This window comes from Eriocheir sinensis, chromosome 8 (genome assembly GCF_024679095.1).
Source record: "Eriocheir sinensis breed Jianghai 21 chromosome 8, ASM2467909v1, whole genome shotgun sequence".
Taxonomy (NCBI): domain Eukaryota; kingdom Metazoa; phylum Arthropoda; class Malacostraca; order Decapoda; family Varunidae; genus Eriocheir; species Eriocheir sinensis.
In genome coordinates, this window is record NC_066516.1 from 5,872,813 (window position 1) to 5,887,799 (window position 14,987).

A 14,987-nucleotide genomic window follows, 5' to 3' on the forward strand; every position below is an offset into this window, starting at 1 on the left:
CTTTGTTTTGGGGGTGTCCGGTGTGGTGCAAAGGCTGCGCCCACTCGTCGAATCAGCCCAGGGGTTAACCTTCGGAAGGTTCTGCGTATGGGCTCCTGCCAGCTGGAACGTTCAGAGCCTCTCTAACGATGATCGACTGCCCTCTATGCAGAATCATGAGATATCTCTGGATTGACTATGTCAAACCGGTGACTACTCCATGAGACTGATTCGTTTTGGAACCTCGTTTTCTTAGTTTAAATCTGAGTGCAACTTTATCAGTACTCAAATTATCTCACCGTCTCGTATCCCTGGTAGCGTGGTCCGGCTTAAGTTGTTATTGGAGACTAGTGTTCGGGGATAGACAAGGGAAAAATATAATATACATTTATTTAAAATTAAATTAAAGTAATTGCCTTACGCAATATTCTATGCTCAGACGATCATAACACTCTGGTATATTCAGCAATGGATACAACATATGACAAACGACATGTCTTAAACATAATGCTATAATATGTGCTCAATTGTTGCCAATAATAATAACACTCATCATTCCACAAGCAATGGTTTGTATCTCTCTGCTTACATCACAATAATTAAGTACTCTCCTCACAAATCCTAATAACACATCCTATAGTATAATCTACTGTAATTCACGGAAACACCAAATCATACCACACGCAGTGGTTTTCATCTCTGCTTAGCAAAAAAAGAAAAAAAAAAAAACACTATCCAGTACCACTCACAATCCTACTATAGTCGGTCCAAATTAGCTTGGCCAATTTGCACCGAGAGGCCCCTCCCCCATTCTGGCTAAGCTCCGCCCCCTTTCACCTGATTGGCTGTTGATGACATCATAGATTGTATCAAAGACACGTACCAAATATATATGATTGAGATAATCTAGCTTCTTTCATGATTAAAAAATATTCGAAACTTAATTGAATAACGACACTCTACTTAAACAATCAATGACATCACTTAAGAAACAAAGTACAATCATAATACTGCAAGTTTTCAAGGGAGAACGGGCCCTGCAAAACGAGCACTGAAGGCGATGATAGTAGGCTATCTATAAAGTAATGCACACTTTCCGTCATTATTTCCTACATAGCTCATTCACATAGGCATACCAAATATAATCACATAAAAAATATATTCTACAGTAGCTTCATACAAGTAGGAATCATTGTATTGAGGAATAAGTTTCGTATCTGTGGCTGTTGCGCTGAGCGTACACACGTAGCCTACCCGTCGCTCCAAGCCCCAGATACATATCTTATTCCTCAATACTCAATTATTCCGAGTTATTATTTTGTAAATACGACTCTCCCATCTACAGTATAATCTCCAGGACAATACAGTCGGTTTCCCTTAGATTCTCGAATTTCTAGTCACGATTAAGATCACAACAGCCATTCTCAGCTGAGTGAGTAGCAGCTCTGCTTGAAACGAGAGCAAGGCTCGGTCTGCCCATACCACCGATTTCTAGGTCACATTTTTCTTTGCTTGAGGCGGAACTACATCCTTGACACGCCTTAATTTTCTACATAGCCAGTAGCCAATACTTCCTGTCAACAACCATTGGCTCGCTCATTATGTTATATTGTTTACTTCTGCTATTCGTGATTCACTCTTAAGACACTCCCACAGTGACTTCTCTGTTCAGTTATGCGCTCATAGCATGTCGTCACAACGCACGTCACATGTTCAGTCTTCTGAATGGTCATCCACACTTTCTGATCCGCCCACTGGGTATCTACTTTCTGTATCTGGGTCTGGGTATCTGTTTCCGTTACCCACCTTGTTAGTGTTTGTCCTGTCAGAAGTTTACGACTTTTGTATATGTTACCCTCCTTGTTAGTGTTTGTCCTATCAGATGTTTACACTGTTGTATATCCTGTTACCCTCCTTGTTAGTGTTTGTCCTGTCAGATGTTTACGACTGTGCTGTCATGGTCATTCCTCTGTTTGTTCGTCTTCTGGGTCCCGACATTCGACATTTATTACCTGCATAGTCTGTCAACGCCAACTCCGGCAACACGGGCACGTAGGGCGTTACTCAGAAGCTGATCCTGCTCATCGGACTGTCTTACACATCGGGTTGTCTCTGTAAGACAACCCTGAGTGGAGGAGGACAAGGGGACGCCCACGGAGTTCGTGGCTTGAGCAAGTCGATAGATCCTGCCGGAAGGTATTCAGGATGGGAAGGAAGCCCACATGGAGACTCGCTCGGAGGGACCCCCGGATTTGGAGTCATAGGGTGGGCGAGACGACGCACCCTTCGGCGTATGCCCCCATTGATTGAATGTTTGAAGGTGACTGGGGCAGGGGGTGGACTTGCTTGCCCTCACCCTCTCCTAACTTTTGTTTCTTTCCTTCCTCTCTTCCTACTTTCTGGGTACGTATCTTGCCCTATTGCCCACGCCCATTACAACGTGTTCAAGGTGACTGGGGCAGAGGCTGGACTTGCTTGCCTTCACCCTCTCCTGAATTCTGTTTCTTTCCTTCCTGTCTTCCTTCTCTCTGTGTACGTATCTTGCTCTGTTACCTTTTACTCGAAAATATTTCTCGAAAATATATTGTACTCGTATCCCTTGGGGCACGCGGCAGGAATTTTGAGATCACACGATATGTCTTGAGGACCCGTTCAATGAAGCAGTCCGCTGCAAGAAATCATATATATAAGTGACGGTGCTGAGAGAGACTTAACAGCCTCGTTCACGGAGTAATAGATGTACCTCTTGCTTTTCTTTCCCCCTTCTTGCATATACAGTCTGACTTAGGGACGCGGCCCACACCGAAGTGCTTGGATTACAATTATAGTGTTTCGGCAAGCTGAATTTGATGTTTATTTCACGAATCCAACAGGAAACAAATTCTCTCTTTCTCTCTCTCACCGCTCAGGTCGCCAAGAACGGTGGTGGTGATGGCAATGGTGATGAGGTGGTGATAAACGGCAACATCCCCATCAACACTCACTCCCTGACGCTGGAGGTGGTAGGCGGACGCGGTGGTGATGACAGCACCACCAACACCACCACACTCGTCCGTCTCTGGCGCTCATCACCGCACACCAAATCCACTTCTGAATCCGAATCTGTATCTTCGTCAACAGGTAGGCTACGTGTGTGTGTGGAAAGTTTATATGATGATGATGGTGATAGTGGTGGTGATGGTGTGGGGGGGTGGAGGGGGAAGGGAGTATTTATTTTCTTATAGAGTAATATAGCGAACATTCATTACTTCACCACCACCACCACCACCACGACCTCCACCACACCCCATAACCATCATTCTCACCACCATCACCACCACCACGACCTCCACCACACCCCATAACCATCATTCTCACCACCATCACCACCACCACTATCGTCACCATCAACCATCATTATCATCACACCGTATAGTTGGCGTCACACTAGACACGTTTTTCGATTACATTTACTCTTTCGGTGAGGCGGTGGCTGAACGGATAGCCAGACGGCCCCGCGTTCAGGAGGACGCGAGTTCAATCCCCGCCCGGTGCCACCAAGCTGGGATTTTTCAGCCGCCGCCGAGTGGCTTAAAACTACCCACATGCTGTCCAGAAGACCACCTATCAACCCGGACTCTAGATTATAGGATTAAAGATGAGCTCCGGGAGGGCAGCATGAGCCAATGCAAGATGGCGCCACTATAAACACTCGCCTGCTCCAGAACGGGCTGGGCCGACCATCAGGCCCCATCGGGAAGAAGCCTTGGACCGACCATCAGGATCCACCGGGAAGAAGCCTACCGGCGTAATAGGCCAAGACGTAAAAAAAAAAAAAAAAAAGTTTTGTTTCGCGAGCAACAGTTGACGGCCTGGACGGCGAAGGCTTGGGCGGAAGATGCAAGGTACGTATGTTTGTGGTTCAATATTCACCATACCGTTGTGATCTTGAGTGTGGAAATACGGCTCGCTAGAAAAACCTTGCCGTTCCGAGAGTGTAAGGCTAATGTATAATATTATCATGTTGATGGAAATTAAAAGAATGTAGGTGTCGAAACACAATTAAGCTCTGTATGGCGTCACCGTGTTTCGTCGAGTTAAGTTTGTTGTGAGAGTCGCGATAGCTGGAGGAATTTGCTGAGGTCGTCGACACCGGCTGACCAGAGACCGTCACCCTTGAGAGAGATAACTAAAGACGGAGAAATAGCTAGGATGTGTGGCCTCTGACGGCAATGGCCTTTAAGATGACTTCTCACACTCACCGAGACTGTAAATACGTGTAAGCCTATATAATAGAATTAGAAACTGATTCAACGTTTCAATACCCAGAGAGAGAGAGAGAGAGAGAGAGAGAAGTGACGTCAATCCGCTCGGCCAGACTAAATCACTTCCAAGAAACAACTTATGGTAAGGCCTTTTGTTACCTCACCAACTTCCAATCAATCTGTGTGAAGTGCAGTAACTGTGACCTCAGCCCGGACAGCGAGGTAACAGTACAAGCCTAACTAATACCTATATCCCTCTTTCTCCCCGCTCGCCTTCTCATTTTTGCCTCCATCATCTATTTCCTCCACCTCCTTCCTGTTAACGTCATTATCTTCATCACTGCCACAGCTTACCGCACCGGATGCATCGTGCTGGGGGTGTTACTGGGGCTGGTGCTGCTCACAGGAGTGATAATATATGCCATCTCGAAGGAAGGTCACTCGGCGCTGTCCTTGTGGCTGGCGCGCTGCCTGACAAAAGGAGGAAAAAGTGGAAACACAGAGAAGTAAGACTGTTATTGGTCCTTAAAACTCTTCCTCCTCCTCCTCCTCCTCCTCCTCGTTCTCGTCCTCGTTCTTGTATCAGGCTCATCCCTCCTCCTCCTCCTCCTTCTCCTTATCTTTGCCTTCATCCTTCTTTTCCGCATTGTTCTCCTGCTCCTCCTCCTCGTTCTCATCCTCGAAATGTATTAAGAAACTGCACTCCGCGGGCATTGGAGCCAATTTGATCGCGTGGATAAGAGATTGGCTCACCGACAGAAAACAGCGAGTGCTTCTCAACGGACAGCCTTCCGATTGGCTTCCAGTCACTAGTGGAGTGCCTCAAGGGTCAGTGCTGGGACCCATTCTCTTTGTCATATATATCAATGACCTAGAATCAGGACTGAAATCCACAATATCGAAATTTGCATATGACACCAAGGTGGGTGGAAAGGCCCTCACAAAGACCAATTGCGAAATCATTCAGAAAGACCTCAATCACATTATCGAATGGTCGGAAAAATGGTAAATGTCCTTTAATGTAGACAAATGCAAAGCAATGCACATTGGGTCCAGAAATAGTAACCACACATACATCATGAAATGGAAAACCTCTGCAGGCGATGCAGGAGGAAAAGGATCTTGGAGTCACTATCAGCAGTGACCTGAATCACGCGAATTACTTAAAAAAAAGCATATAACAAAGCCAACACTATGCTCGGGTTCATAGCGAGGAACTTCGAGTGCAAAACGCCAGACGAGATTCTATCCTTGTATAATTCCATGGTAAGACCGCACCTCGAGTATGCAGTACAGATCTGATCTCCTAATTACAGAAAGGACATTGATTTACTGGAGAGGATTCAACGACGCGTCACGAAAATGATTCCAACCTTAAGGGCTCAACCATACGAGGAACGACTCAAGCGACTCAATCTCTTTACATTGGAGAAAAGACGCCTAAAAGGGGATATGATTTAAGTCTTCAAGTACCTGAAAAAGTTCAGTAACGTCGATTATTCCAAATTCTTTGAACTGCTAACCAACTCAAGAACTAGAAATAACGGTTTACCCATTCAGTCGATTCGATGTAACACAGACATTGGAAGGAGTTTCTTTTCAAACCGAGTCATCCGCCACTGGAACACTGGAAGTAGTAAATGCGAATACCATCAACTCCTTCAAATATCGAATCGATCGTCATTTCGTCACGTCAGGAGTAAACTGAATATTGAGGTGCTTTCATCTGCTCCTCAAGCCACAAGTGCCTGTCGAGCAGATTAATTCACCAAAGCGGGCAACCTCGTAGTGAGCCAATAGGCTTTCTCTTGCCTGCATTTCCATTTTTCCATGTTTCCGCTTCCTCCTCGTCTTTTTCCCTCTCCTCCTCCTCCTTCTCCTCTTTTTCTTTGTCCTTCTTTTCCTCTTGCGTTTTTTTTCTTCCTCATTCTTCTTTTCTCCCACGTCCACGTCCTTCCATTTCTTTCGTCTTCGTTGTTGTTTCTTACTTTTAATATCAAACATCATCACCACCCATCATAAGCTGCATTTCAATATTTATATCCCATTTCATACTTATATAAATCCATCTGTCTATCTATCTGTCTGTGTCTCTATCTCCCAACACCTTTTTTCCTTCCATTACAGCATTGTGGTGGTGAACGGTAATGGTGGATGGCTTATACAGTGGATGAGGCAGCTGCAATACTTCACCACCACCCCCTTGTGTAGTATCATCGCCAGTAGGACCCCCGTGCCGAGAAGTGAGCCCATTAGCACTGAGGACGATGTGAATAGTCCATGCTTGTCAATAACTATCGACAGTAAACGTTCCTAAAATACCATAAGTAGCTCCCATGGATTCTAGAGTCTATCCTCCTAGACTCCTCCGTATCTCTAGTCTGACACAAATATTAAGTATATATTAGCTTATTTTAGTAGAACGAATCTGAACTATGGAATCTGAGCATATTTAGTATCTACGGAGTGCTGAAGGAATCTTACACTGATGATTATGATCTTCTGTAAAATGAGTGGATTTAAAAAGATAATCCATTTTGTTTAATATAGTTTGAGATTTGCAAGGGAAGCTCAACTAGGGGCGAGTGGAGACTATGTAGTGGCTTGACTTTTTGGCTGGGATGCAAAGAACTGCGACTTCCTCAAATTACCTATCCATTACTTACCTATGAAATACTTACCTATGAAATACTTACCTATGAAACTACTTACCCATGAAACTATTTACCTATGAAATTACTTACCTATGAAACTACTGACTTATGGAACTACTTACCTATCAAACTACTTACCTATGAAATTAATTACCTCTGGTATAACTTATCTGTGAAACTACTTACCTTTGAAACTACTTACCAATGAAACTACTGACCTATGAAACTGCTTACTTATAAAACTACTTACCTATGAAAATAATTACCTCTGATGTGATTTACTCAGGATACTTCTTACCTATATCACCACATACCTCTGATATTAGCAAAACCTTTATTATACTTTGATAAAAGCTGAAATTCTTTAACTCATCACGATCTTCTTTCGCCTCCCAGCCAAACAGTCAGGCCAGGGTCTCCACTTACGTGACTGTGATAGTGCAAAGATTAGATAAGTGTGTTCGAAGCCTGTGTCAGCCTGTGATGAATGGACTGTCTCTACTCACCTACCTATCTATTTTATCTGTGCAATTATTGAAGTATGTGATGGATCGAAACTCTACTTCATGGCTGCCAGTGAAACAGGACTGCTTATATATATAAGTTTTTGACTCTAATGGAAAGGAGACTTGCGGGCGCTGTTTGCCTAGGATACAAGTTGCCTTTGATACAAGTTGCCATTGATACAAGTTGCCATTGATACAAGTTGCCATTGATACAAGTTGCCATTGATACAAGTTGCCATTGATACAAGTTGCCATTGATACAAGTTGCCATTGATACAAGTTGCCCTTGATACAAGTTGCCCTTGATACAAGTTGCCATTGATACAAGTTGCCCTTGATACAAGTTGCCCTTGATACAAGTTGCCATTGATACAAGTTGCCCTTGATACAAGTTGCCATTGATACAAGTTGCCATTGATACAAGTTGCCATTGATACAAGTTGCCCTTGATACAAGTTGCCATTGATACAAGTTGCCACTGATAAAAGTTGCCCTTGATATAGTTACCTCTTACAGATTTTTATGGTGCTAGTTACCGGATTTACTGTCTGTGTTCCACGCCTGTGACAGCCTGTGATGACTAGACTACCTGTACTTACCTACCGACCTGTTATAACTGAGCAATTACTTAAGTATGTGATGGAAGCTCTACGTCATGCCTGCCAGTGAAACAAGACTTTTTATACACAAGTTTTTGGCTCTTATAGAAAGAAGACGCGTGCGCTGCCTGCTTTTGATGGATTTGCTGATAGATTGTTTCTGCTGTTGAGACTGATAAGTTTAATATGAAAGTAGACACCCACGTGTGAACTTATATAGCGTACTGTTTTGGTTACCCACTTCTGTTTGTTATTCCTCTCGTTACATTAACTCTTACTGTCTCTTTCTGCACATCAAGGGAACTCTGTGTCTATACCATTTATTTATTTTCTTCTAATGCCTTTTCATGGATCTCAATGTTGTGATAATAATGATACTGATAATACTAATGCGAGATTTAGCGGCCAGTGAGAAGAACAAAATGGTTGGTGTGTGTGTGTGTGTGTGTGTGTGTGTGTGTGTGTGTGTGTGTGTGTGTGTGTGTGTGTTATGTTTGAGAAGGCGGTGGTTGAGTGGTTAGCGTGCGGGCCCCGCATTCACCGCGTTCTGGACGACGCGGGTTCGAATCCACCGCTACCACCTTAGATTTTTCAGTCACCGCCGAGTGGCCTAAGCTGTCCTGAAGACCACTTATCAACCCGAACTCTAAAGGAAACCATCCAAGTGAATCAAGAATGAGCTCCGGGGGGCAGCATGAGCCAAGAATAAATGGCGCCACTACAAACACTTGCCTGCGCCATCACGGGCTGGGGCCGACCACCAAGCCCCTCTAGAGAGCCTACCGGTGCTTAGGCTAACACGTAAATAAAAAATAAAAAAAAAAAAATGTGAAATCCTAAAGTTGTATTCTCGAAATTTGTTTCACCTTATTTCTTTTTATATTATGTTTGTGCCCAATTGCATATTTGTGTATGTTGAATTATTGTATGTTTATATGTTTTAATGCTCATGGTACTCGTGTGGGAGCTAAAATTTGTCACTGGTAATACTGACTTTTTCTGTTGTACTTTAGGAATATTGTGTGTGTGTGTGTGTGTGTGTGTGTGTGTGTGTGTGTGTGTGTGTGTGTGTGAGGAATGATAACTAATATTTCTATGTAATTGGCTTTAATCAGGAATTGAATTGGATTTCTTTAAGTCACGAGTGTAAACAATGCATTGTAATGAACAATAAATCATTTCCCCAAGAAGCTGTATTAATGAACCAAACTCGTCCCTCCCCTTCCTTGCTCACCCTTCTCTCCCCTTCCTTTCCACGTCCTTTCCTCAGCCTTCCCTTCCCTCCTCATCCTCGCCCTCCCCCCCACTTCTTCTCCCTTTCCTTCCTCATCAACTTTCTCTACCTATAGGCACGGCAGATGATTGACTGACCTACCGCTGCTAAATGAGTAAGCCATCACCAATGAACAAGTATGAAGGGCGATAGTCTGTAAAATGACTCCACCAGTAAACATTATAAAGAAAAACGTATATAATAAGAGAGTACAACTATTCTCAACGGCACTTGTCTCTAACTGGTGAACTACACATTAAATCATATTAGAAGAAATACGTGTTGAAGAAGGCAGATATATAGTTCGTACGTGTTGAAGAAGACAGATATATATAGTTCGTACGTGTTGAAGAAGACAGATATATATAGTTCGTACGTGTTGAAGAAGACAGATATATATAGTTCGTACGTGTTGAAGAAGACAGATATATATAGTTCGTACGTGTTGAAGAAGACAGATATATATGGTTCGTACGTGTTGAAGAAGACAGATATATATAGTTCGTACGTGTTGAAGAAGACAGATATATAGTTCGTACGTGTTGAAGACAGATATATAGTTCGTACGTGTTGAAGAAGACAGATATATAGTTCGTACGTGTTGAAGAAGACAGATATATATAGTTCGTACGTGTTGAAGAAGACAGATATATAGTTCGTACGTGTTGAAGAAGACAGATATATAGTTCGTACGTGTTGAAGAAGACAGATATATATAGTTCGTACGTGTTGAAGGCAGATATATAGTTCGTACGTGTTGAAGAAGACAGATATATAGTTCGTACGTGTTGAAGAAGACAGATATATATAGTTCGTACGTGTTGAAGAAGACAGATATATAGTTCGTACGTGTTGAAGAAGACAGATATATAGTTCGTACGTGTTGAAGAAGACAGATATTTAGTAAGTATGAAAGAAACAGAAAGTATGAGATTGTGAATGAGCAGCTGTACCATCCCCTCCCCCCCTCCCCCCCTCCCAATGAGTGAAGGAGGATAGAGTTGGCTGTTGGTTATCGCCTGGTGTGGACGTGACTTCCCTCCCTCCCTCCTTCCCCTCCCTACCTTTTCTCTCCCTTCCTTACCCTTCCTAGTCCTTCCCTTTCCTTTCTCGTTCTTTCCCTCCTTTCGTTTCCTCTCCTCCAGCGCCCTTCTCTCCCCTTCTACGTCCTTCTCTCCCTCCCTTCCTCGCCTTCCCTCCCCGGTATCTCGGGTAAGATTCACAATTGGTTTGTGGACTGGCTCTCTGAGCGGAAACAGAGAGTAGTTCTAAACGGTGTTACATCTAACTGGCTCGACGTCAGAAGCGGCGTACCTCATGGATCAGTGCTTGGCCCCATGCTCTTCTTAATTTATGTTAATGATATCGATGATGGGCTCACTTGCAAAGTATCAAAATTTGCTGATGACACAAAAATTGCTAGTAAAGTAACTGCGACACTCGACGAAAAAGCTTTACAATCAGATCTAGATCGACTTGCACGTTGGGCCAATCAATGGCAAATGAAATTTAACGTTGACAAATGCAAAGTGTTACACATCGGAAAAAATAACAATCGCGTTCGTTACGTAATGAATGGCAAACAACTTTCTGCAGTAAGTAAAGAAAAGGATCTTGGAATCACTATATCAAGCGATTTAAAGCCCGGTCAGCATTGTTCAGAGGTAGTTAAAACTGCAAACAAATTGGTTGGCTTCATCGGACGAGTCTTTAATAATAAATCGGAAAAAGTAATATTAAAACTGTATAATTCGTTGGTTCGACCCGTCTAGAGTACTGTGTACAGTTTTGGTCTCTCAACTACAGAAAAGACATAGAAAAGTTGGAACGGGTTCAACGAAGAGTAACAAAGATGATTCCTAGGTTGAGAAATTTATCATATGAACAAAGGCTTAATTAAAGAAGTAAATTTATTCAGCCAATCAAGACGAAGAATGCGAGGCGATCTAATAGAAGTGTTTGAAATGTTTAAAGGATTCAGTGATATTAATGCGGAAGATTACTTCACAATTGATCGATCAAATAGAACAAGAAGAAATCACAATTTGAAGATAAGTGGTAAAAGATTCTCGTCGCACGAAGCCAAACACTTCTTCTTCAGTCGAGTTGTTAATGTTTGGAATTCTCTACCCTGTGATGTCGTTGATAGTACAACAGTTACGGCCTTCAAGAATAGATTAGACAAGTGTTTTGAATCCAACCAGCAACTAAGATATTACTCATTGTCGTAATAACTTTAAGTTCTTTCGAATACTGGTGTCCTTGTCCGCTTTTATCGCCCGGTTAGTGGTAGCAGTAATGGTAGTTCTTTCCTCTTTCCTACATAATTTCCATGCAGTTTTTCCATGCTGCATGGTTCTTTTTCCTTTCCTGCCAGCTTTGGCTGGAGGGATGGGGGGGTGGGGAGGAGCCTTCGCCTTTGCTGTCCTTCATCTTCCACCTTTGATTAGATAGTTAGTGTAGCTTGTCACAAACAGCCTCGTAAGGACCAGCAGGTCTGCTGTTGTTTGTTCTTTCTTTGTGTTTTTTTGTGTTCTTTCGCCCTTTCCTCTCTCCCTTTCTCACCCCTTCGCTCACCTCCACATCCTTCGCACCTTCCTCACCCCTCCTTCTCCTCCCCTCACCCTTCGCACCCCTTCCTTGCCCCTCTTCACGCTCAACACCTTGGTAAGTCAGTCTATATACACATAACGTTATCTTTTTTTTTTAATCATATATCTACTTTTTATCTTTAGTTACGTTTGAAATTTAGTACTGTTTGTATTTACTACCATTTTACCTGTTGGTAATATATATTAGTATTACTTGTATTTCCATTCTTGTATATAGTTTTCCATAGCAGATATATACAGCAACACACACACACACACACACACACACACACACACACACACACACACACACACACACACACACACACACACACACACACACACACACACACACACACACACACACACACACACACACACACACACACACACACACGAGTCGCAAACAAGCACTTATACCAACACCCATCAATCCCTTACCTCTTCCCCTTCCCTCCTTTCCTTCCCCGAACAGCACCCACCCAAGGAGTAATTTGAGCGACCAACAACGCTTTTACTATCACTATCAAGGGATTATTTGCTATAGCTGCGCGTGGCCTTGGTGCTCATCTCCGTAGCGGTAATTATATCAGTAGTAGTAGCAATGGTAGTAGTAGTAGTATTTTTTTATGGAAAGGGTAAAGTTGCTTATACGTAACTAGGGACTATTTGATCAAACTCTCCCCCAGCGTGAGGTAGTAATCCATCGAGAAATAAAGCCAAATCATGACTCTTATTCCGTAGAATTTAGGGACCCACACATTCCACACCCACGTTCGACAAGGCTTCCGCAGAGGTTGTGGTGTTAGTATCTCCATGGTTAGTTTTATGAGTCTAATGACAGTTTGACAAGGATTCTGTTACACCATGAACGTGAAGAAAAACACATGAGAACTGACTAATCTCCTTGTTATGAGAGCCGAAAGCGTCTGGGAACATGGACCCGGGCTGCATATTCCCAATCGTTCAATGGGTGTGTGCATGGTGACTAATTGACTGTGGCCCCTGAATTAAGACGCTCGGCTGTAGCTTCGATACTAACCACGGGGTGTCCTGGAAACAGTGGTGGGCACCGCTAAGCGAAAAGTTAGCTTCGCTAACTGGTAATCCACTAAGTAAAAAGTTAACTTCGCTTACGCTAAACCTCTAAACCAGAGGTTCTTAACCTGGGTTCGACCGAACCCCAGGGGTTCGGTGAGCCAGTCTCAGGGGTTCGGCGAAGATCCTCCTGAAAGACATTGCAATTTTGCAATTGAATTTTAATCAAATTTTCTTTAATATTTTTATGAATTAAAATTTAATCCTTTCTTAATTTTGAAGCAATTTTTCTTCCACTTTTTAATATATATACATGAGGGGTTCGGCTACTGTGCGGAGGTTTTCGTTAGGGTTCGGCGCCTCTGAAAAGGTTAAGAACCACTGCTCTAAACGGATAAAGGAATCACTGGAAGCTAACGCAAATGATAGCAATATGTAAAATGTATTATAAACATTACGGATAGATTTTTTTAACTTCAACCCGTCACTATTTATTCAGTTTCTTTTTTATTGAGTTTTCACAAACATATTCGACTTCTCCAATCACTACCGCGTCTAACGGTGTTAATCAAAATATCCTGTCTACTGTATGAGTTGAGTTACGGCAAATAATATGGAAGCATGTCTGTGATGTCACCTTCTGACCGAGCGATCTCGCGCGAGAAAAGTTAATCGTCAACTCTCCTCTCTTTTTCGCTTATCACCTAGCTCTCTCGCCATTACCTGCTCGCTGCCAGTGTGGCCACCTGCATTGCTTATTATGTATTAAAGTTTCTCGCTTTCGCTTTCGCTGGCTTTCTCGCTCCCTGTGTGGCCGCGGCTTAACTTTTCTCGCTTTTCTCGTGCGAGATCCCTCGGTCAGAAAGAGTGACATCACAGACACGCTTCTACATTATTTGCCGTAACTAAACTCATACAATAGATAGGCCATTTTGGTTAACACCGTTAGACGCAGCAGTGATTGCAGAACTAGAATATGTTTGTGAAAACTCAATAAAACAAAACAAAAAAACTAAATAAATAGTGACGAGTTGAAGTTAAAGAATCACTCCGTAATGTTTATAACACATTCTACATATAGCTAACATTTGCAGCGGCTAAGAAATGAATACTAAAATAAACAATTCCATCTTATAGAAGATGCATTACCCTAAAATACCAAAAAGTTTCCCTAATAATTGTCCAAATACCCTACTTTAAGTTAAGGCGTACTTTACCCCAAAGTGGAAGCCCTGGATTCTTATTGCGCCATGTGGCTCAACTGGTGCTGTGTCTGCCCACAGCGAACAAGTACAAACCTGTATGAATTTTTAGTGGACTTAATGTTAGCGGAGGAGGAACTGTACGGAAGCTAATTAGTCCGCTATCTGTTTCCAAAGTTTGAGAAGCCCTAATCAGTTAACAAAAAAGTTAGCTTCGCTAAATAGCGGTTAGCGGATTAGCGGAACCGTGCCCCACCACTGCCTGGAAAATACTCTCATTGTGCTTCTCACCTAACCTAAACTAACCTAAACTTAATCTAACCTAACCTAACATGACCTGTTCAAGAGAGGGCGCCACATACGCGTTGGGGAAGGTGGGGCATACCGGACATGGGGCACTGTGGGACAACCCTGATTCTAGAAGTATTAGTCAGTTTTGACTGTTGTACCTCAGGCGACTGAATATCCTCCACTCAGTGCCTCTACTAATGATGCCGAGGGATGATGTACAGCATCACATCCTCTGTGGTGGAGGTCTTTGCTCTTTTAACACTCCAAAGTAATTTTTTTGCTGTAAGTATTGAAGTCTCTGTGAATCACATGTATCGCTAAATAGTTTTGTACATATATATATATATATATATATATATATATATATATATATATATATATATATATATATATATATATATATATATATATATATATATATATATATATATATATATATATATATATATATATATATATATATATATATATATATATATATATATATATATATATATATATATATATATATATATATATATATATATATATATATATATATATATATATATATATATATATATATATATATATATATATATATATATATATATATATATATATATATATA

At 42.1% G+C, this 14,987-nt stretch overlaps 1 protein-coding gene across 2 annotated transcripts in view; it reads left to right on the forward strand.

Annotated features, from left to right (window-relative positions):
- LOC126995416 (uncharacterized) overlaps window positions 1–9,172 on the forward strand; it is an 18,166-nt gene extending 8,994 nt beyond the window's left edge. The window contains exons 4-6 of one of the 2 annotated variants that reach the window (XM_050854934.1): window positions 2,889–3,099; window positions 4,573–4,729; window positions 6,351–9,172. In XM_050854934.1, coding sequence (XP_050710891.1) covers window positions 2,889–3,099; window positions 4,573–4,729; window positions 6,351–6,540 — 558 coding nt within the window. In that variant the 3' untranslated portion in view covers window positions 6,541–9,172. The remainder of the gene's footprint in view (window positions 1–2,888; window positions 3,100–4,572; window positions 4,730–6,350) is intronic. The other variant, XM_050854935.1, reaches the window with a different exon arrangement.
- The last annotated feature ends 5,815 nt before the right edge of the window (window positions 9,173–14,987 follow it).